Source organism: Ambystoma mexicanum, chromosome 10, assembly GCF_040938575.1.
Source record: "Ambystoma mexicanum isolate Mex_15411 chromosome 10, UKY_AmexF1_1, whole genome shotgun sequence".
NCBI lineage: Eukaryota > Metazoa > Chordata > Amphibia > Caudata > Ambystomatidae > Ambystoma > Ambystoma mexicanum.
In genome coordinates, this window is record NC_090932.1 from 1595391387 (window position 1) to 1595414136 (window position 22750).

At 48.8% G+C, this 22750-nt stretch overlaps 1 protein-coding gene across 2 annotated transcripts in view; it reads left to right on the top strand.

The window, feature by feature from the left end:
- The window catches only part of PI4KA (phosphatidylinositol 4-kinase alpha), a 2470135-nt gene that overhangs the window by 363501 nt on the left and 2083884 nt on the right, over positions 1-22750 (top strand). For both annotated transcript variants that reach the window (XM_069619956.1, XM_069619957.1), the window contains exon 11: positions 19435-19626. In XM_069619956.1, coding sequence (XP_069476057.1) covers positions 19435-19626 — 192 coding nt within the window. The remainder of the gene's footprint in view (positions 1-19434; positions 19627-22750) is intronic.

Here is a 22750-nt window from a genome sequence, read left to right on the forward strand (position 1 = left end):
TTTTTCGAAATATGTCAACCCCCTCCGCAGATTCTCCCCCCAGCGATCTTCCAGGAGAACACCTTTCAGCTGCTGATGGCGGAAGATGTGCAGTGTGCCAAGCCAATCTGCAGGCACTCTGCTAGCCTTTCTATTGTGATGAAGGCTCCTTCTTCCCACATTTGGCCCGACCTGCCTAGCCCTGCTTTATATCATAGTTGGAACGCTAGTGGCTCTACAATCCCATCTCGCAGAGGTGGTGCCCAAATGCAGCTCAAGGGGGATGGTCATGTGGTCAGCCTTCTGTTTTTCCCTCTTTCCCGCTAGATTGTCCATAAAACTTCCAGGACGGGATAACGTAACACCCTTTTCGGAATCTGGGAACGGGGTACTCATAACCACTCCCCCAGGGAGACGAGCGACAGGACCTGATTATCCAGAGGTGCCCATTGTTTTTCTGACGCCGTGTTTGTGATCCACCAGCACCCACATCTGGGCTACTTTGTGGTAGGTCAAAAGATATGGGAAACCCACCCCACCCTCCTCCTTTGGGTGGATCAGTGTCATGTATGCGATACAATGTTTGGCCCCTACCCACAGAAATTTCAGCAAAACCGCCCAGACTACCTCAAAAGGGATTTTGGGACCACCACCAGCACCTGAAACAGGAACAGGAATTTAGGTAGGATGACCATTTTGTATGCAGTTAATACGCACCATCCATCTGAGCCCCAGTCTACTCTACCGTTCCACGTCACTGCATACTGTTAACCATAGCGGTAGGTAGTTCCCTGCATACAGATCCTCAGCTTGCTTATACACCTGGGTTTATAGTGAAAAGATCGAAAAAAAAATCTCGAAAAAAAAAAAACAAAGTCGAATTTTTTTTATACAATACGTTTTTTTTTCTCGAAATGGGGGGGTTCCACCCCCAACCCTCCATTACTTACCTGACCCCAAAAATACATATAAATAAATAAATAATAAATTCAACCTTTTTTTCGAGATTTTTGTTTCGAGATTATTGACATTCCAGATTTTTTTTCCGACCTTTTGACTGACCACCATACACCTGTATTCCCAGATGTCGAAAATGTTTGTCTAGCAGCTGGAACGGAAATTCCCTTGCGTAGTTTCTCTCTATTTCCGACACCCCTTCAGCCAACATGACCACTGATTTATCAAAGGTTGCCTTAAAGCCTGATAATTTTCCATATTATTCCAGGCCCTCCATCCGGTGTGGCATTGAGGACCGTGGGTCTGTAATGTACAGCAGAACATAGTCAGCGAAGAGCCTCATTTTATGCATATGGCCCCCAGCCATCACTAATTTGATCCCCTCCGCCTTCCGTACTCCCCTGGCCCACGGTTCCATCACCAATGCATAGAGCAGGTGAGACAGAGGGCATCCCAGTCTGCGGCCTCGATGTAGCTGGGACGCCTGTGACATGTTCCCATTAACCACTGCCCTGACCTTTGGCTTCTAGTACAAGGCTGCAATCCACTACCACCATCTCCCCCCAGTTTTATCGCCGTCAGGACTTCCCCCATAAAAGCCCAGTTTACCCTGTCAAACGCTTTCTCAGCTTCTAGGGCTAGCAGCAGGGCGCCCTCCCTTGCCACCCCAAGTGCGTGGAGAATATGGAGCGTCTTCCGCATATGGTCTGCCCCCTGGCTATGTAATATAAATCCGACATGGTCAGCGTGTAACAGCCCTGGTAGGTAGGTCTTCTAGGTGGGACTCCAGCACCAGTGTAAAGATCTTAGCGTCCACATTGAGTTGTGAGATGGGTCTATATGAAGCGCAGCTAGTTGGGTCCCTACCCGGTTTGGGGATCACCGTGATCAAGGCATGAAGTTAACAGTTTAGCCAGGGGCCCTACAAGGCGGTCATGGTACTGTTTATAAAATTCTGCAGTGAATCCGTCCTCCCCCGGGGCTTTCCCTGCCTTCAGCATGCACATCGCCAGCAGTAGCTCTTCCCGTGTCACTTGCCTATACAGCAGTTCCTTATCTTCTGGCGCCAGCCCCGGTAGACCTATCTCCTCTAAATACTCACAAATTTCCTCTTGCTCTGCCGTCCCGTGCTCGGTATAGAGCCCTCTGTACAACTCTGCAAATTGGGTTGAGACCTCATCCCCTTTCTATATCATAATTCCATTTGCTCACTGGATCACCCTTTTTGCGCGGAAGGCCCCTGTTGCATCTCCATGCTCGCAGTATTTCTGTCGGGTGGATCTCATCCGCTTAACCACCTCCCCAATGGATATCGAATGCAGTTCCTGCCATTTGTCCCTCATCAAGCCCAGAAGTTCACCCCTGTCCTCTCCTTTCTGCCCTAGCCTGGCTTATAGTGTTTTCAGTTCCCCTCTGATCATGGCTTCGCCGAGGCCCCTCTTCCTTTTTTTTCTGGGCCCCCTCTGAAATGAGCAAGCCCCTGAATGTCACCTTGACCGCCTCCCACATGATTGCCATGCCCACCTCCCCGTTGTGGTAAGGTATTCCACTATCTCCTTCCACAGGAAATCACGGAATACTCGGTCCCTCATCAATATGTTGTTGCACCTCGAACGCGTCTGGCTCGGTGGTGGACTCACTATTCCCCAAACACCAATTTGTGATCCGACCATGTTTTCACCTCGACCCTTGGTCCCTGTACCACCTCCCTCTGTTCCCGCGGCAGCAACTGTCTATCCTACTATAGGATTGATGCAGGCGAGAAAATGGTGTACCCTCCCGGGCCTGTGTGGCGTTTCCTCCATATGTCCAACCAGAGGTAATCCTGCAACAGATTTCTAAAATCAACATTCTCCTTGGCCGCCTCCCTCCGCCCGTCCCCCTTCAGTGACCAACAGTCCACCGCCGGGTCCTCTAGCCGGGTCCTCTACCAAGTTGAAGTCCCCTCCTAGCACTATGACCCCTTCTGCCCAGTTTTCCATCATCCCCATTATCTTAAGTAGGAATTTCACCTGCCCTACACTGGGAGCGTATACTGTGGCCAATGTGAACCCAACACCCTCCTGGTGACCCTTCACCCCCAGAAACCAGCCCCCGAACCTCCTCTTGACCTGTCACCACCAACTTAAAGATTTTTGCCAGTATAATAGCTACTCCCTCCTTTTTGTGGTCCTTTTTGTGGTCCTCATGGGAAGCCCAGAGCGTTTTTACCAATGTCTCCACCTTTGATAAGGGACTCTGCCCCTTGTTTATAGTGGGTCTCTTGCAAGAAGAGCACCAGCATACTTTTTACTTTACTTTAATTACTTATATAGCGCGCCAATGGACCCGTGGGCATGAGGGCGCTGATGTACATGAAAAGGAACAAACATAAACCAGAAACGGGGAATACGATGAGTAAATCCGCAGTGTGGCCAGGAGGGGGGAGTTAGGCGAACAGCCAGGTCTTTTAGTTTCTTCTTAAAAGGCTCGAGCTTGGTTTGAAGTCTTAAATCGAGGGGTAGCATGCTCCAGGCCAGAGGGGCAGCCACTGAGAAAGCCCCCTTTTCTGACTTCTTAGATTTACATCTCAGGGTTACCAATAGGTTGTGATTGTTGGATCCGAGCGCTCTGTTGGCGCCTTTCTTCACTACTAGATCCTTGAGATAGCCAGGCATAGTGCCCAGAGTACACTTAAAGGTGATGGTAAGGAGGCGGAAGCAAATTTGCTCCTCCACCGGCAGCCAGTGCAAGGATCTCCTGGCCTCGGTAACATGGTTGTTTTTAGATAATCCCTTGATGACTCTCACAGCCCCATTTTGTTTGACCTGAAGTCTCTTGGATTTTACTTTGCTGAGCCCTGTCAGTAAGCTACAGCAATAATCCAGTTTAGAGCCCACAATGGCTCTTGCCAGGGTCTCGGCACTGGGCTTGTTTATGAGGGGGCGTAAATGGGCAAATAATATAGTAGGCAGCAGCCGAGACTAGACTCCTTACTTGGGCTTTCACTGTTTACGAAACATGTTACACGTCAGTCACCTTTTATTTTGGGAATTCAGCCCCTTAACATTTAGCATGGCTATCCGGAGCTCAGCCTATCCTCTTTTCACCTTGCTCTCGGTACCCCACCTGGTGTCGTGGGAGCCATCACCCTCTGTTTCCTGTGAACTTCGCTGCATGAGACCATCCCTCCCTTTCCCCATTCTGCCCCTTCCCGCCTGCACGTCTCCCCAACAAAACCTGTGGTCCCATGTTTCCCATATTGCAGTATCGCAGACCAAACCACCCAGGCCGGGACCCCTGCCCTGGTCCTAGCTAGTTTACTTCTCAATCAAAGCATCTAGATTACACTGTAACGTGCACCTCCCCGCCCAGCGCTACATTATAATAAAAGTCCATGTCAGGCCCCCATATTCCCCCGCACCCGCAACACACCCTGCCCAAAAATACTTGACCCTACAGGGATGCTTGTCAGTATTAACACAACCGTTGGGTTCAAATAGTACAACTTTGTTAAGCTCCCTCCTTTTCCCCTCAAGTGTCTTCCCCTCTGGATGGTGGGGTATTAAGCTTCCGGAATTTTCTGGCACCCTGAATCCTACGGCGTCCTTGTGGTGTCCCTGATGTCAGCATTTCGCCAGCCAGGCAAAAGCTCCCCCCTTCGTTGGGCTTGCCCCATCAGATCCTCTGTGGCCCATTTTATGTCCTCCTCCGATATCACCTGGCATTGCCCACCCTCCACTCAAAAATAAGTGCGAAAGGGTATCCCCATCTGTACTTCACCCCTTTCTCTCTGAGCCATCTGGTTAAGGGTCCGCATTTCTTACTCCTCGCAAGCGTCTGGGCGGAGAGGTCCTGGTAGATGGCCACTTTTGATCCTTCATATCCAATGTCACTCATGCATCTGGCCTTCTCCACGATATCCACCTTATCTCGGTAGTAGTGTATCTGGGAAATGACCAAGCAAGGCTCCCTGCCACCACCACCACCCACACAGTGTACAGTGTACTCCGTCCACGGCAACTGTCTCCCCCTCCTTGGAGCCCAGGACTATCCCCATGGTATCTTGTATCTTGCGCTCAAGCCCCGCTGCATATTGCCCTTCCCGTTCCTGTGAGCTGAAGAAACTGAGGTTGTTACACTGCTCTCTGCTTTCGATGTCGTCCACCTTGAGCCAGAGTTCCTCTTCACGCCTTTCTATATAGTCCCCTGCACTGCCTCCCTGGCTACCCCTGCACTGCGGGACTGTGTCTGTATCCCTACAGCCCTCCTTCCCAGCACTTGTCTGCACTTGCCACCAGCTGGCCCTTGTTATTTATCTTGTATGATAATACCCCTGTGCTGCACTTTCCCCTCTCCCTTTCCCCCTTGCACTTTTCCCTTCCCCTCTACCCTTGCACTTGCGCGATCTGAATGACACCTGGCCTAGTAGGATCGTTGTCTGTCTCCCCTTGTTCCACCCCCCCTCCTCGTCGCGCCTTGAAACACTTGTGTATAGGCGTGTTACAAATGCCATATCATATCGTATCATATTTTGGAGGATGTCCGCCACCTTTGTCTACATGATCACATACAAGGTGTTATTTGCTTCCAGGCCATCCATTCTGTTGTCTAGGTGATCACCTTTGCAGAGGGGTCTGCCACCTTGGCGCCAATATCGGTTCTCATGCCCCGTATCTCCTCCAGGGTTGCTTGTATGTCAGTTTTCATAGTACCAATCTCCGCAGCACAAGGGTGGGGCCCTCCCCCTCCCTTTGCTGTCGCCATTTCCTCTTTCTCCGTTTACTGGTATTGTCCAAGTTCTTCCCGCCAACTCAACACCAGCTGTACTACCCCGTCAGTTACCCATCTCCTGAAACCTCTGTACCTTGATGACCTCCCTCCCGTCACGGGGTTCCTCGGCCCCCAGCTCTAGGTCAGCAGTCCTGGTGTTCAACCAGTGGGCACCTTCTCGTAGTGGGCACATCGCCTCTGTTCCTTCTCAGCTCCAGTCCGTTGAGGTGGGACGCTCCATTTGTACCTGAGACCTATGCCATCGGGTTTTCTCCTCTTAATAGGCTTCTTGCACTCCGCCTGCACAAGATTACCGAACCCCCTTGCTCCTGTAGAGGTTGATTTGGGATGTCCCGGTTATCCACCCGCTACCCCAACTAGAGTCTGGCCACTGTGGTACACCGTGCTTCCTCAGGCCTGGTGTATGGGGTTACAGGTCTCTGCATCGTTCACCTCGGGTGGTGGTCCTCTTTCCACCACGCCCGGTTCTAGGTTCGCTCCCTCCAGGCAATAGTGTCAAAGTTGGGCTCTCCACATTAGGATCCTCTGGTAGGGAGTTGTGGGGGGGGGGGGGTCAGAGGACTGAGCCGTGGGGCTCTCTGGGACCTAGGACTTCATGCATGGCCCCCTGCCCTCCCCAGTCACTCCTCGATGTGGTCACTCAGTTTCTGCAATGGGCCTTTCCTGCTCCTCTTCTGAGGCCTACTGCTGTCCCTGCAGCTGCCACACTGCTGGTTCACCACTAGATATGGCCGCCGCTGTATATCTGCACTCCGGTTTCCTCATGGGTTCCACCCAAGTAGGTGGGGGCCTCCCTGCATGGTCCTGCAGGCCCCATGATCGTAGGGGGGTGGTCTTTCACCTCTGGTCTGCCCTCGCGGTCGATGCATTCCCCACCACAGCCGGCAAGGGGGGTTGTGGGGGCGAGGAGGGCCCTCTGCTGCCCCTGCTGTGGCCCTCTTGTACCTGGCCACCTCACAAGTTCTCCTTGGCCCTCCCACTGCCTCTAGGATTTCTTCACGGGAGGCCGGGGTGGGGTGGTACCGGTCTCGTGTATCTCAGCTGCCAGGGGCTGATTTGCTTTTCTTCAGCACCCTGCTTCATTAATTTAAGACCTTACCGGTATACAGTCCTTCAGGACCTTGGGAGTGCCGCAAGTGGAAGAAAAAGGAAGGGCTGCCGTCCCGCAGCTCCTCGGGGGTGCTGCTCACGTTATCCACAGCCCCTGATGTGCCCCTCCTGCGTTGGACTGCTCATGGGGTCCCCCTGGCTCTCCTCACTGTCTCCAGGCCCCTCAAGGTCAATAGGGTAGGGGTGGCACTGGTCATGATGTCCGCCTCCATTGCTGGGGACCGGGGTGCTGTCCTTCAGTACTCCACTCCTGTCGTTGGATGTGCCGTTGGCTGTCCCTCAGCACCACAGTGCCTCTTTCCGGAACCTCGGTTTTCAGGCAGTTACCTGGCCTGCGCCACGCATCCTCTGCCTTGCGCCCCACCAGCTCCTTTGTCCCAAGTCAATTTTGCTGCCATGTGAGGGTTGGGGCTCACGCAGCACCTCTACTCGAGAGCTGCTCATATTCTGCTGTCCCGGCAGCTGGTGTAGGGGTTCCCTGGGCTTCAACTCTGCTGATGCTCCACTATTTACCCGGGCAGGGCACGGAGTCTAACAATCAGGCATCCATCTTGCCTGCACCCCCTGGTGGTCTCTGCTCAATTTTCGTTTATCAATTGCTAATGGTCTCCAAGACCAAGCATTTTCAGTTGTCCCTTTACATAGATCGCTCAGGGGAATGCAGAGCCCACAGGATAATTCAAATGGTGAAGACCAGCAAGGGACAGGAATCGGTTCTCGAGCACCATGCAAGATTCTCCACACTTAATGTGATGCCAGGCAGTGTAAGGACTGGATGTGGGGGACCAGAGACAGATGAGTAGTTTTCAGAGAAGAAAATGAAAGCAGACAGAATAGGTACCTTACATCTAGGTGGAGCATGAAGGAAAGAACACTGAGGTACAAACTCCAGGCTGTCCAAACAGGAGGAGAAGCAAGGTGGCAAGCAAGGAAGCAGACTCAAAACAGAATGCAAGGCAAGGAAGAGTTCAGAGTAGAGCTCATCAGCGTCTATCTGGAAATGTATTGTTGGTATTGTACATGATGGACATTTGGGTGTGAAGAGTACTAAAGCTGTGTTAAGGACTGAATATTGGTGGCCAGGTTTTGATCGGGATATTGAGAGAAATTTTGTTGAATGTGTGGAGTGTGAAAGAGTAGGGAAGGGGGAAGTTTGCTTGTGCGCAACCCCTTATAAATGTTGATGTACCAGAGAAGGTGTGGGATGAGTTGGCTATGGATGTCTTATGTCTTGTGGACATGGGAAGTGAACGACTGAAATGCATTATTGTATTTGTGGATTTATTGTCGTGATGGACTGAGTATAGAGTTGTGAGAGACTAGTGAAGAAACTGTTTTGGAATTGTTGCAGGAGGGTTTTGCAACCGGAGGCCGGGTAGTATTCTCACGGATAATGGAACACTGTTCAATGGTGGTTATTTCCAGCAATATGTGAAGAGGTGTGGTATTCCACATAAGAGGACAGCTTTAAATCATCCAGAGAGCAATGGCATGGTAGAAAGGACAAATAGGTGTATCATGGAGGCTATCCAGATAGCGGGAGTGTGTGGGAAGGACAAGAAGGTGGCAGTGAAGGAGAGGATGCATGCTTTGCGCATGTCACCACATGCTGTCACTGGAGTTTGAAATGATGAACGCTTGCAAGGCCAACATCAAAGGTGTTCCTCCCTGGTTGGGGAGGGCAAGAGATTCAGATTGTGTGGTGGATGAGTTGCGGAACAAGTTGGATAAGGAAAAGGAGAGGTGGGTGTTGAATGAGAATCGGGGCGAAAGAATGTGGTGGTACAACAGGGTGACTGGGTGAGGATTAAGAAGGGAGTGGTGAGGAAGAAATGTGATTTACTGGACTCTGGGCCTGTTCAGGTGGAAAGTGCTGTGAGGGGGACTGGTGTGGAATATGAATAGGGTTGCAGTGGTGAAGAGAAGGGTGTGTTATAGAAAGGAAAGGAGATGTGAAGTGTATTGGAATGTGGAAGGTGGAACCTTGGTGAGGAATTTTTACTGAGGAACTGTATCCTAGGTTCCTGTGAATATCAGTTAAAGGAGTGGAGCTGGAGTAAAGAGGTTATGCTGGGGGTCATTGTTTAGATACTTAATGCAAATAAAGGCATTTCCTTCTTCCCACTTGTGAGATGACTACTTCATAATACATCCAAACTCCTCTTTTTCATCGCAGTGCCTGGTAGAAGGGAACCAGATCTACCAACCAAGATCAAGGACCCACCACAATTTGGTGGAACATCCAAGCCACTTTTCGTCGTAGTGCTTGCTAACAAAAGGGACCAGGTTTGGAATCCTGTGTCTAGGACCCCCAAATATTGAGAAGAAGCCTGAGAAAGGCTGTTGGGAAGACATTCCCCCACCATTTGCTATAAACCCGAGGAAGGCTGGGGAAGGGAGCCATTGCCCCAGCCATTGATGCACTGTACCAGAAGCCTGAGGAAGGCTGGCCTTTCCCCCCCCAACACTTGAGACTGAATTTTGAGATCTTTGAAAACCAAAAACTTTTTTTTCCAGGGGAAAGGAGTCATTCCTCTGGACTAGGAAGATATCCTTTATTTAGTTTAGCATAGAGTGTGAGGGGCAGAGCCAGGATTCTGACATAGGACTTTGGACTCTTGCTTTTGACATCCTGATTGTGACCTTAGTAATTTTGGTTGATGCAGGGAAACTCTTCTTAGAGATAGGGTTTCATAACTTTTTTTCACTTGAATAAAACTTTGTACCAATCACAATGACCACTCTGTGTCAGTCTTACTTCTGCACCCTTACTGCACCCAATACGAAACAATCAGAATTTCTACTTGAGCTCCTTCCCAGGCTATCGTTGTTCTCAAGCAGTGACATCATCCTGAGGATTGGGGGGTGGAGGTTAAATATAGTGCTGGACACAAGCATGGATCCCTCCATAGTTTTGCACAGTACAGTGGATTCCTGCGTCTAAGGTAGTAAGGCGGGAGCTGGCCGGAATGGGCTTCTTTGACACATGGAGGGAGCAGCACACAACTGAAAAAGCTCGCAAAGCATACACCAGGATTGTTTGTTTATTTGCCACAATACTTTGAGGTGGGATATCTAATCTGAACATGGGGGATATTACCATATCTGAAAATGGGCTGGTGAGTCTCCAGTTTGGGGTGGGCGATTATAGGAACCAACCCCACATCCGGACACTTCCTAGATATTTACTTAATGATCAGCTGGTACGTAAAGCAATCTGCGCACAAATAGAGGAGTTCTTTGACTTGAATTATATGTCTGATACCTTATTCAATAACAACATGGAATGCTCTTAAGGCTACAGTTCATGCAACATTTCTGGCTCTGGGCTCTGATTTATCCAGGAGGCAGATACTGGAGTGGGAAAAATTGAACGAGAAGACTTAGAAGCGCAATACAGGCAGTCAGGCGCCTTGAGATTATTAAAGGTCAATGCGGTAAGGGGCCAGATTAACACAATGGCTGCCAACAGAGCAGAGCAATCCCTGCTGAATATGAAATGTATGTTCTATGAAAAGGCAAACAAGGCAGACAGGTTCCTGACAAATGTGATTAGGGCAAAGCAGGAGAGGGGACAAATTAAATCCCTACGAGACTGAGAGGGAAAATGAATAACGAGGGAAGAACATGTACTTGTTGCCTCTAGGGAATTTTACGACCAGTTGTAGCAGGCAGAACCTGTAGTAGGGACCGGGATTAAGCAGTATGTCAAAGAGGCTGGTATGAGGAAGGTGACGTAGAACAAAGGGCTAGCCTGGAGCAACCTAGAGTGGCAGAATAAGTGCTGCGGGCGATTAAAATCCCATAAGGCAAATGAAGCACCAATCCCAGATGAGCTGACTGGGCATTTTTATAAAGAATTTAGCAGAGAACTGTTGAAATATCTGGTGGACCCGTTTAATTATTTCTTCCTCTCTTGTAGAGTTTGACTCCATGAGTCAGGCAACAAAACAGATTATATAGACCTATAGTCCTTTTAAACCTGGACGAGAAAATATTTGCCAAAATCATAGCTTCCCGATTGGAACCGTTGCTCCCTAGTCTCAAACCTTTGATAACATAAGGACGACAATACACTTGACTGATAAAACAAGGAGATTTCAGGGAGATCCATCTATGCTTTTGGCTCTAGATGCCGATAAAATATTTCATAGGGTGAACTGGGCCTCAGGTTTTGGGACCAACCTGATTACATGGATGTTTGCGATCTACGCCGCTCCTATGGTTAGTGTGAAGGTTAATGGTAATTTGACACAAGTATTTTAGCTGGGTAGATGGACCCAACAGGGTTTCCCCCTCTTCGATTTTATTTGCACTCGTGGAACCCCTGACCAGGAGAACTGAAAATAACCCGGAGATCCAGGGGATAAAGTTTGGACAGATCGAATATAAGATTACCATATTTGCTGATTTATTTATTTATTTTTAAATTTATTTATTGGCATTTATCATTTTTACATTTACATGACATAAAATATGTCCATAGTTAGAGGATAATAAGCATTTCGTAATAAGACATTAACGTTTAACAATTCAACTTTAACTGTCTCCAAGTGCTCCTTCCATCATGGCAGGGCAGCCTGTCGGTTCAGAGGGGTTTGGGCAAGCCGGGGGGAGGGGGGAGAGGGGACATGAGCTTGTAAGGACCCAGTGAAGTTGTGGCTAGTTGCTCTCGGGGTCCTGTGATGTTGGTTGTGAATCCGTTTTCCACAGGTTTGTTCTTGTTCATGGGGGCTTGTCATCCGAGGGGTGAAACAAGGATCATGTGAGTTCTTTTCCAGGCCGTTAGGGTCATGCTCGAGGCGTCCGTGGACCTGGCAACACTGTCTTCCCATGCCTTTGTTTCAGCTTGTACCCAACGTTCCAATTCTCTGTGCCATACCTTTTGTTGGGGTCCTGCGGGTTTTTTCCAGGACATTGCAATTGTCCTTTTTGCCAGTATGCACATGATGCCCATTAATTTGGCCAGGTGTTTAAGTTTGGCCGGCCTGGGGTACGTTCCCAGTAGGCATTCGTCCGGGGTCCACTTGTACCTAGTAAACCCTGCTTTTTCGCTTGTCAGCTGTACGGTGGTCCACAGGCACTGTGTTTTGGTGCACGACCAGAACATGTGAATCAGGTCCGCATTTTTCTCTCCGCACCAGGTGCAGACAGAGTGTGGTGATTTATTGAATTTCGGCAGCCTGGATGGGGTCAAATATGTTCGGTGTAACCGGTTCAGTTGTATTTGTCTAAATCTGTGGTTTCTGGAGACTGCTTTAGGGTACGCTAGAGCCCTCTCCCATTCTCCATCAGCCATTTCCCGGCCCATGTCCGTTTCCCATCTTCTTTTCAGATCAGCACTTCGTGGGTTGGGGGTGTCACTCAAGTGGCCATAGATCTGGGACACTGGTCTCCATCTCTCTCCCAAGCTGTACAATAGTGTGATCAGAGGGTTTGATTCCGGTTCCTCCGGCCATGTTGTCCACTTGTTTCGTGCTGTAGTCCGTATCCTTTGATGCCACAGAAACTGGCCCGTGTGGATTCCAGCTTCCTCCTGTAGTGTTTCTAATTCCTTAAAGGTGCCACCTTTTTCTTCCCAGCGTCTGAGGTGTTGCAGGTCCATGTCGGTTCAGCATAGGTCCGAGATCATTGGTATGTCTAGGGAGTAGTGATGCTTTGCGTGGGCGAGTGCCTCTGCTCTGTGCCATACTTTTCGCCCTAGGGCAGCCAAGAAGGGGGCATTTCGCATCAGGTGGCTGGGGGCCCAAATAAGTTCCTTCAGATGGATCGGGGAGACAAAGGGTTGTAGCAGGGGCGTCTCAGATGTGGTATCGTCTGCTAGCCACTTGGTCACAAAACTGAGTTGCGCTGGCAAATAATATTTCTCGAAGTTTGGGAGTTGAATTCCCCCCTGGCTATGCGGTAGGACCAAGGTGGTGAGTGCTATCTTGCGTCTTCCTTTCCCCCATAGGAAATCACGCGGCGAAAAAAGGAAGCATTGATGTAGTAATGTACATTTTGAAACCTGTACAGGAATCTAGGGAGGACAATCAATTTAATTATTGAGGCTCTGCCCATCATAGATAGGGGAAGTATTGCCCAGAAGTTCATGGATTTCCTTAAAACGGGGATTGCGTATTGTGTTCGTGCATCAGTGCAGGGGTGTGCATTATGTGTATTCCCAGGTATTTAAAAGAGGTGACCTCCCACTGTATCCCCACCGAAGGAAGTCCTACAATATTCTTGCTCTTGAGGCCAGCTAGAGGGAAGAGGCAGGACTTCGCCCTGCTAAATTGTATGCCCGAGACCTTCGCAAAGTTGTCTAAGACATCTAGCATTGTGGGCACGTTATTGTGTGGGTCCGTGACATATAGCAGCACATCGTCTGCATAAAGCGAGATGATGTGGTCCACTCCCCCCAGGCGTATCCCAGCATTGAAGAATTGTTTCCGAAAATAGATGGCAATAGGTTCCAGTCCTAGTACATAAAGCATGGGGGGATAGTGGACATCCCTGCCTAGTGCCCCTGCATATATCCCAGACCTCAGATACATACTTTCCGTTTTTTACCCTAGCCCTGGGTTTTGTATAAAGTATCTTGATACAAAACCCAGGGCTAGCCCCGGGCCAAAGCCGAAACCTTCTAGAACCACTACGAGCCATTCCCAATATATAGAATTGAACGCCTTAATGGCATCAAGGGATAGCAGTGCACATGCCTCCGTGCTAGCCTCAGTTTGGTTTATAACCTGTTGTAATCTGCGTAAGTTCATGGTAGTGTTCCGGCTCGGTATGAAGCCACCATATTTGCTGATGACGTGCTGTTGTCTATTAGAAATCCGATCATCGCCCTGAAGGATTTTCAGGAGGCATATTGGTCTATATCAGGTTTTAAAGTTATCTAAACTAAATCGGAGGCCTTGAACTTGACGGTAACCCCCGGAACAAAAGAAACTTCTGCAGAGCACTTTCCTGTTTAAGTGGGCAGGCAAACGCATTAAATACTTGGGGGTTATTCTAGTGGCAAATATTACAGAGCTGTACAACCTAAATAGACAGGTTAACTAACTCTCTCTTGTATAGGTAGAATAAATACTGTAAAGATTAATGTTCTTCCTCATCTACTTTATCTATTTCAAGCACTCCCTGTCAAAGCCCGGGGCAGGAATTAGTGAAATTACAGAGAGAGGTCATGAGGTATAATTGGCAGGGGGCGGGGGTAGAAGCAGGGACTCCAAACATTATGGCACCCTTTGATAGAGGGGGGTCTTCAGTGTCTGAATTTCCCGGCTTATTGTGATGCAGCACACCTTAAGATCCTCTGTGAAAGGTGTTAGGTCGGCACAGCCAAACAGCGGTGGAAGATGGACACTGCAGTAGTGGGTATGCCATTATGGCGGGCATTATGGTTACCAAAGCACAATTGGCCTAAATCCCAATATATGAACCCTGTAACTAGGTAAATGCTGTCGTCATGGGACAGGTCAACGCTAAACATCACCTGACGTCGTTCCCATCGCCTTTTACGCGTATACACAACAATCCCGAATTTACCCCCGAGAACTCACCAGGGATACCCCCAAGTGGAGAGGAAATAAAGGATGGTGCATTGCAGATATGTTTAGGAATTCAGAGGTGACATCATTTAAGCAAGCAAGAGTTTCTCCTGGTGGAGGAGGACAGTTTGTAACATGGTCAAACTAGGCATTGGGTGATAAATAAAGAGCACAGAGAAGCCGCCACAAGAAATCTGACCCTATTTGAAAATATCAAGGCATGCTCCCTACTGGCCACTGGTCTAATATCAAATATATACAAAACACTTCTGGCAGCTCATAAAGGTAGGTTGGACATGTATGAGAGCTTGGGCCAGAGATGCGGGAAGGGAGATTAATGAGGAGGAATGGTGTCAAGGGTGGTGTCCCGCCGGTGTTTCGTACCTGATTTGGCACAGTGATCCGTTGCGACGTATTTGGACGAGTTGCCTCAGCGATGCAGGAAATCAGCTTGACAAAACCCCAGGGATCTGGTATCTAGTGTTGCCAACCCAATTCCCCACACAACATGGAGACCTTATCTGTATTTCTGTGGTGTGAGGACAGTGCAAACACTGACAGGGGAGGTACTACAGGAAAAGCTGAATCCAATGGCAGGATGGCAGGAGACTTTCGGGTGACAAACAGCAGCCTAGGCGGCTGTCAAGACATTTCCCGATGATAATCGGCAGCCAAGGTGAGTAACTCTGTGGCTAGCATGGAGTAAAAGGGTGAAAGGCAGGGAACCAGGCAAGAAGGGGGAACAGGAAGCAAGGAAGGGGACAAGGTAGGCAAAAGCAAGGCAACAGCAGCAACCTAGTTACCTGCTGGAGTGCATTAAGACGTGCTTTGCCGCTATGACCGCGGGTGTAAATAAACCTGCAGCACGAAAGTGAGGCTTTCCTGTGTCTGGCAGGTGGAATCTGCCAACCGGCACCATTGCCGCCATAGTGTGCAGTATGACAGAAATGGCGGTGCCCAGGGTGCTGCGGCCCCTGCCCCCACGACGGGGAAACCTCTGCCGAAAGGACCAAGGCCAGCATGGATACAGGCGCCAAGACACGGGACAACCGACAGGTAAGTGGGGGTGTTGGGCATGGCTTGGGGCGAGATGCAAAGGGGCACAGCAGCACGCGTGAGGCAGGGGTGCGTGACAAATGGTCAAGCATATGGGTATGACGCAAGATCACCTCACCCTCTGTACAACTTTAAAGAAACAGCATATAAGTTAACCCAAAGGTGGTATTTGACACCTACTTGCTTAAGTAAAAAATAATAAGGATATTCCTGAGGATTGCTGGAGAGATTGCAGGGAAAGTGGCTCTTTTTCACATATTTGGTGGGACTGCCCAAAGATCAGAACCTTCTGGGAGGAAGTTGTGGCATTTGCATCACAGGTGATGGAACAGGACTTCCCTTTTTCATCAGGGGGGTAGTGTTGCTGGGGAGACCTGTGGATGGAATTGATCCTCTCTTCCCTAAGGGTGGAAGCGTTATCACGACTAGAGCTGTGCAAGCCTCTAGGGGCTTGGGTGGCCCAGGCCCAAACCTGTGCTCTGGCCTGACCCTACTCTGACCAGCTGCCCGCCGAGTAAGAAATCAAATATATATTTTTCAAAAAACATGCTCCTGAAGTGCTGACAGCACAACAGGAGCATGCTTATCAGACTTCTAATCCTGGGTCGCCTGACTTCCTGTCCCGCCCTAGCCACTAATTGAGTCCCACTCCAGCCCGTCCATCATTCTCCTTTCCCTGCCCCCAGCCCCTTCACCTGCACCAACACCCAAACCCTGAACCCCATATTATGCCTTATGCCGTTTTCTCTGTCCCAGCCCCCTCATACCCCTTTTCTCGCCCCTCACCCCATTTCACACCCCAACCCCCTCATATCCCTTTTCCTGGCCCCATGCCACCTCAACCTTTTTATTCAGCCCCCAGCCCCCATAATATCCCTTTTTCTGGCCTCTCAACCCCATTACCCAGCCCCTCACACCTCTTTTCTTGCCCCAACCCCCTCATATCCCTTTTCCCAACCCCAGCCCCCTCGTATCCCTTTTCCTGGCCCCCAGGCTCCCTCAAACTCTTTATTCAGCCCCCCAGCCGCTTTACTCAGCTCCCTCTCACCGCTTTTCTTACCCCTAGAGCCCTCCTGCCCCGTTTCCCACCCTTCTTTTCTCAACCATGTAAGGAAGGCATGGTATCAACACTAAGACATACACAAGTGACCACAGTTCAAGTGTGTTTATTGAACTTCAAAAAGGGTTTCAAAAACACCTATCTAATCCTAAATCTACAGATTGGAGCAAGCTACGACCATCAAATAATAACACAGCCCTAGTGGTGTCTTGTCAAAATAAAAGGGCCTATACTAATAAACCTATTGCAAATCCTTACCTCTAAATACAAATAGTGTGTGAAACATTGTTATGAAAAAGAAAGAAGTGTTCACAAAATTATATGTCAGGATGTTCCAACTGTTTGCATCTCTTCCCCATGTTTTCAGCATAGGACAAGGCGGTTCACTCGAGCGCAGCACAGTCTCTGGCTTCGTTAGCACGAAGATACAGTTCAATCATTAGCATCAGAGCCTTCTGTGCTCAACTCTTTGCTTATCAAAGTCTCTTCATTCAGAGGGCCTGTTGCGACCAAATAAACAATACGTTATTTTCCTCTGTAGATTTTCACAAGTACAAGTAGGTGATTCGCTATTCACCCCGTATCCCCCTCATCCAGGCTGAGATCCTCTGAACACAATGGTCATAGGATATTCCTTTTCGCGTGACTCCCATTTCACCGGACCCCCCTCAGCCGGGCTCAGATACCCTTTTAATACAATTGGTCTCCCTCGGCCGGGCTCAGACCAATTTCAATTTTTAATATCAACTATCGAAGACTTTCGAGTGTGCACAGGGTTTGGCTTGACCTTTTGCAGGACCACTCGATTTCACAATTCCTTTTAACATTTGCCACCTTTCAGTTGGATACCTAACAGACTTTCGAATGAGCACCCTTGTGTTGCCGTACCACTCTGTCTACGGTATTGTATCTGGGCTTCAAAGTTCAATAATTCATCTGCTGTTTTAATAATATTCACGTCGCTTGCCACATATGCTTCATACACTGTTCTCTTCAGTTTTCTTTATACAATGTTGCTTCTTGCAACCGTGGGTTCAACACAGACCGGTGTGGTATCGGTCTCACCAACTCATCAGCTCTGCTGACTTCACTGGAGCTGCTTTGTTGTAGGAGCCAAAGACAGTACCACGGCGGCGAACGATTTTCCCCGCCTTGACTATCGACACGTGCGAGCCTCGGGTACCTCCGATACACAATGCAGGATTCTTCAGCTTTCATTCCGGATCTTATGTTTCCTATTCTCGAAGGCTCATGAATGTTATGGTCTTTCGGTGAAAAGGTCAAGGGCACTTACCTCCTTGCAATCCTCTTCGTTCTTGCCGTCTTTCGCCGTATATTAAACTGCCTTCTTGGAACTGCTGCTTCCTCGTGTGCTTTGCCTTGCTCAGTATGCTTTCGTGCTCTGCCTTTTATCCATGTGGGGAAGTGTGATGGAAGTCGGGTGTGTGTCTAATGATCAGTAATTGCCTGCCCCTGCCTGACCATTGTATTGGACTTGTCAGGTATACAGCTCGGGTGTTAGTCCGTTTTCTCTCACAGTGAGCTGTCCGTGGGAAAGTGTTCCTGTTGGAAAAGGGGGCAGGGAGTTGAACTCCTAAGTATCCCACCTGGTAGGATGGGGTAAAGGTGTTACAGGGAAGGGGATACCGTGTCTCGCCATCTGGTGTCCCATTTTCACTCCACGAAGACCCCTCATCCAGGTGATCCTCCCACACTGTTCCACCCCTCAGGAACTGGATCCAAAGCGATGGCTGTGTCCTGGCCACCTGGATGACTGATCCCTGGGGACTAGCGGGTGAGACAGCTTCAGGTTTCTCACACCCCCTATCCCCTTCACACCCCTTTTCCCCGGTCCCCAACACCCCTCAAACCTTTACTTAGCCCCTATCCCCCTTGCACCCATTGTCTCGCCCCAACTCCCCTGATATCCCTTTTGCCGGCCCCTAACCTACATCAGTTCCTTTACTCAGCCCCCTCACCCCTCTTTTTTCAGACGCCAGCTCCTTTTCACTTCTTTTTCACACCCCAGCCTCTTTTCTACACCCCTCCCACCCTGACACAGGCCCCTCCCCCACCTCATCCCCCCACGCCACCACCACCTGTTTCGCACACCTATTTCCCTGGCTCAGCCGGCATTTGGCGCTAAGAGCCAGGCCAGAGCCCCTTGCTAGGCTTGGCTTACCCCTAGCCAAGAAACCTCTGTCTTTCTCATCGAAACACAACTGTTTTTGGTGGCCAAGCTGGTAATAGCGGCACATTGGAAGTGAAGGAAATAACCCGATATTCAGGCTTGGTGGACCAGAATGTGGTATTTACTGGCCATGGAAAACAGTTCGGCGACTCTATCTGAGACCACTATTGCATTAGCTAAGAATGGGATCCATTGTTGCCTTTTGTCATCTGAGTAAAGGGCATGCACATGCCCGCAAAGGTGGAGCACCTTCAATCTGTTTGAATTATATAACAATGTTTCTTAAGTGACTGTATTGAGAGAACAATGTCTTGCTGATGTGGTATTGTCTTATCACCCTTCTTGACATGCTGTGACCTTCAGGGTGTTATGTCTTTTTTCTATGGCGGCGGGAGGGAGGGGAGCGCAGTGCACAGCAACGATGACACAGTGAAACGTTTCTGTTAATCGATATGAATAAGCCTTGTAGTGTTCTGTTGTTGAACACTAAATTAATCAAATTCTTTTGACAAAAAAACAATGTGAATCGTATGAAGTTATTGGCTTTAATTGAGCAAATCTATTGGAGTGTTTAAAGAGGTCAGTATTACCACCTCTATTTTTTTTAATGTGTTGCTGGTTCCTTATGTGACATCACCCATTGTGTTCTGTTATTGCTGATTACTCTTAGGATACCATTCGAGTGGTGCACTTCTCATCCCAAGGTGTGCCACGTGGTTGCTCACTTTCCTCGTGAGCCTGTATCACAGTTTTTTCTTCTCCTCCTTCAGACCTTCAGACCTCCTTTGTTAAGGAGATTCACGACTTTGTGCTAGAACAGTTCAACAGCAGCCAGGCAGAACTACAAAAGATCCTCCACGATGTAGACCGCCTACATAGCGAGTTGGGCCCGCTGAAACTTCGTTGCCAAGCAAACGCCGCCTGTGTAGACCTCATGGTGTGGGCTGCGAAGGACGAACAAGGTGATATTTCGGTGTTCTGAGACTCAGGACATTCACATTCCCTGCCCTCCTGTGTGTACCTTTTAAGGGTGTCCATTTTATGTTACTAAGTATGAAATTGTATCTTTTGCCTCTTTTTGGGACAATACGGGCATGTAATATATGTTAAGCAATGTCTGACTCTGTCTCTTCTGCTTCTGCCTATGTAAATCTTGATGTATGTATATTGCAACTTGTCACTGTAGTAGGTTGTTTTGTATGTTATGGAAGAAATCGGGAATAAGACCCGGAAACGGGGCTATCATGGTGGTTGGCAAACTTTTATTAATTAAATTAAAAAGGGAGTTGGAGAAAATCATATCTCGCCCTAACTCTAAGAGGGGTTTCTCTGCCTCAACAAAACTAAATGGTGTCCAAAGTAAAGTTTTCCACCCTGCGTCCGAATCCTAACCTGACCCTTACATTCTAAACTCAATATAAAGTGAAAAGGGAAATGTCTCCCAGCTGGCCACTTGCAGCTCTTTTCCAAAGTTCCAACACACAGTTCCAAAGAAAGGCGCTGAAAACGAAGTTCCACAAGTTTCAGTGGGCGCTTCCCTTCCCCTGCGTTTCTTCAGGTCTCATAAAATTCACACTCCCAAGGGGTATGGATCTTCCCTTGAACTTTCCCAGATTTCTACAATTCACAATCTCCAGGGTTTTTACTCTTCCCTTGAGCTGTCCCAGGCTTTCACAGGGTCAACACAGGGTCAAGAAGCAACACCACTTCTTTTAGTCTCTTGAGAGCACCAGGGGGGATGATTCCCTGGTCACAATATGTCCCATTTCCAGTTCCAGGGGAATTGACTCTCCTATTATGTGTTCAACTATTGGGGGCAGGGTCCCAGACTCGCAATCCTTATGCCTGGTTTACGCTCCTGCCAGGGCTTTCTATTAATGAGCAAACTTGCCTCTTTCTCAATATTACAGTTCCAAGATTTGTTATCTGCTTATTTTATACATTGGGTCCTCCACACATTGTCAACTATCTTAGTTTCTCTCAACAGATGTCTCGGCGTCCCAGCTACCCTGTTCAGGCTCACTGTGTATTTAGGAAAACTCCCCAAAGTCCTACTGGCCTAAGATTTAGTAAGCTATCCCATTGGTTTGTAGATCCCCCAACTCTTAGCATCAGTATGTACTAGCTCAGGACCTTGGTAGTGTGGCAGAGCAGTCAGGTGTTACGCTCACCTGGTATCCACAGGGACGCCACCCAGCCGGGTTACTCGCTGGTATGCTTCTCAGCTTTGCCCTGATGTGGTCTGTGGGGAAGGTTCTGCCTTGTGGTAAAATTAGGCGTGCTCTCCGTCCTGCCTTCTTTGCAGGGGCGCGTTGTCTTTCATGGGCGAGTGCGGTCCAGTTACTTTACTGACGCCGGCCCGTTTGATATTGTTCAGGTAGGTCTTATTGCTGTTCTTCAGTTTTGTTGCTTTACTGCATGCCTTTCTTTGTTTAAAAAGTCTCTTTTTTTCTCCCTTAGGTATGCAGAGCTCCAGCGCGGCAAACTGGCTTGGTTGAGCCCCGCTGTTAAATGATGGCGCATTAAGAGCGCTATGATGCGGTAAGTAAGCGCTATACGCAGCGCTGCAAAGTCTTGCCTTTGCTAACCTGTGTTTTCCTCCCTTGTAGGTCGCGGTGTTCTTCAGCGCGAGTGGAATGTCCGGAGTGGTGCCAGCCGAGAGGCGACCAGCCAGGTAAGCCTTTTGAGAAGTTCTACTGCTTCCTTTAATGTTGCCTCTATCTTCCTCTTTCAGGTCGTTCTGTCCGGGAGGCGTGCAGATTCGAGGAAGCTGTTCTCAGTAGCTGCGAGTGTTTAAAGATGAAGACTGCAGGTAAGATGCTGCTGCTAATGATGTTCTTTTTGTCTCCTTGCAGGTTCTGCTTCTCAGAGGTTCGAGGGAATAGCTGGACACGGTGAGCGTCACGTTGCAAGCTGCAAAGTAACGCGAAGCGTGTTGTCTTGCTCGGGTGTGATTTAAATAGCCCCAACAAAATAGTCCAGGTAAAGTAGTCCCTAGGCTGCCACACCCAAAACACTAGACCGCATAGCTTGGTTCTTAAGAACCAAGCTATGTGGATACCTCCATGTTGGCTGACAATACAATAAAGTAGTTCCCAAGCACATGGTTTTTCATGGTGTATGAGCCTGGCGCCATAGGCGCCAGGACTGTCCCCATGAGGGCTTTTGAAGAGGATGCCAGGCTCTAGAGGCCCGAGTCCTGACTCCACCTGGCCAATAGGTTTGCCAGAGGGGGTTTTGGGCGAGGGTCGTGACATCAGACTTATCTTAAAGGATAGTTCCGGGACTTTTTTTTTATTGTCCCTACGGTTCGGCCATGTGTTTTTAAGCATAAATCGGTAGATCGTAGAAAACTTTCCTATGGACCATACCCGACTTTTCGTCCATTAGCGCACTCGAAATCAGCCGCCATTTTCTGATAATCCTATCACTTGCCGCATCGCCCTGGCTCACCTGCTTTTGCGGCACTAAATGAAATCCCCCGCCCCTGAAACAGACTTTATCAAAACATTCATATTCCCCGCCTCTATCCGTGACGTGACTGAGCTGCGTAGGCAAACGCGCCCAGGCGTCTTCTACGCGACTCCACACAGAACTCGGAAATCAACACAGATGAGCTCACACAACACAGCGCGCCACAATCGGGAATATGAAACTGTACTTTTAAATTAAACTTCAAGATTGTAAATTTGGTAAAGTACATTTATTTGACATCAAATGTTTTGAGAATATTCAGCGATTTTCATTTTTATTTGCTCACGTTCCAAAAAGTTTGTTTTGAGGCACGCGATGTTCCTTTGCTGTACACAGGGTCTTAGATCATCTCACAATACAGCGCCACAATTCGGAATATGAAACTGTGGTTTAAAAGCAAACGGCAAGATTGTACATTTGGCAAAGTACATTTATTCGACATCAAATGTTTAGAGAATATTCTGCGATTTGCATTTTTCTTTGCTCTCGATCCAAAATAGTTCGTCTTGAGGCAAGCGATGTTCGTGTGCAGTACACAGGGTGTTGGTTTACGATAAAATAAGCTCTTCGGTCGCACTGATAATCGCATGGCTGTTCCAACAACGAGGCACT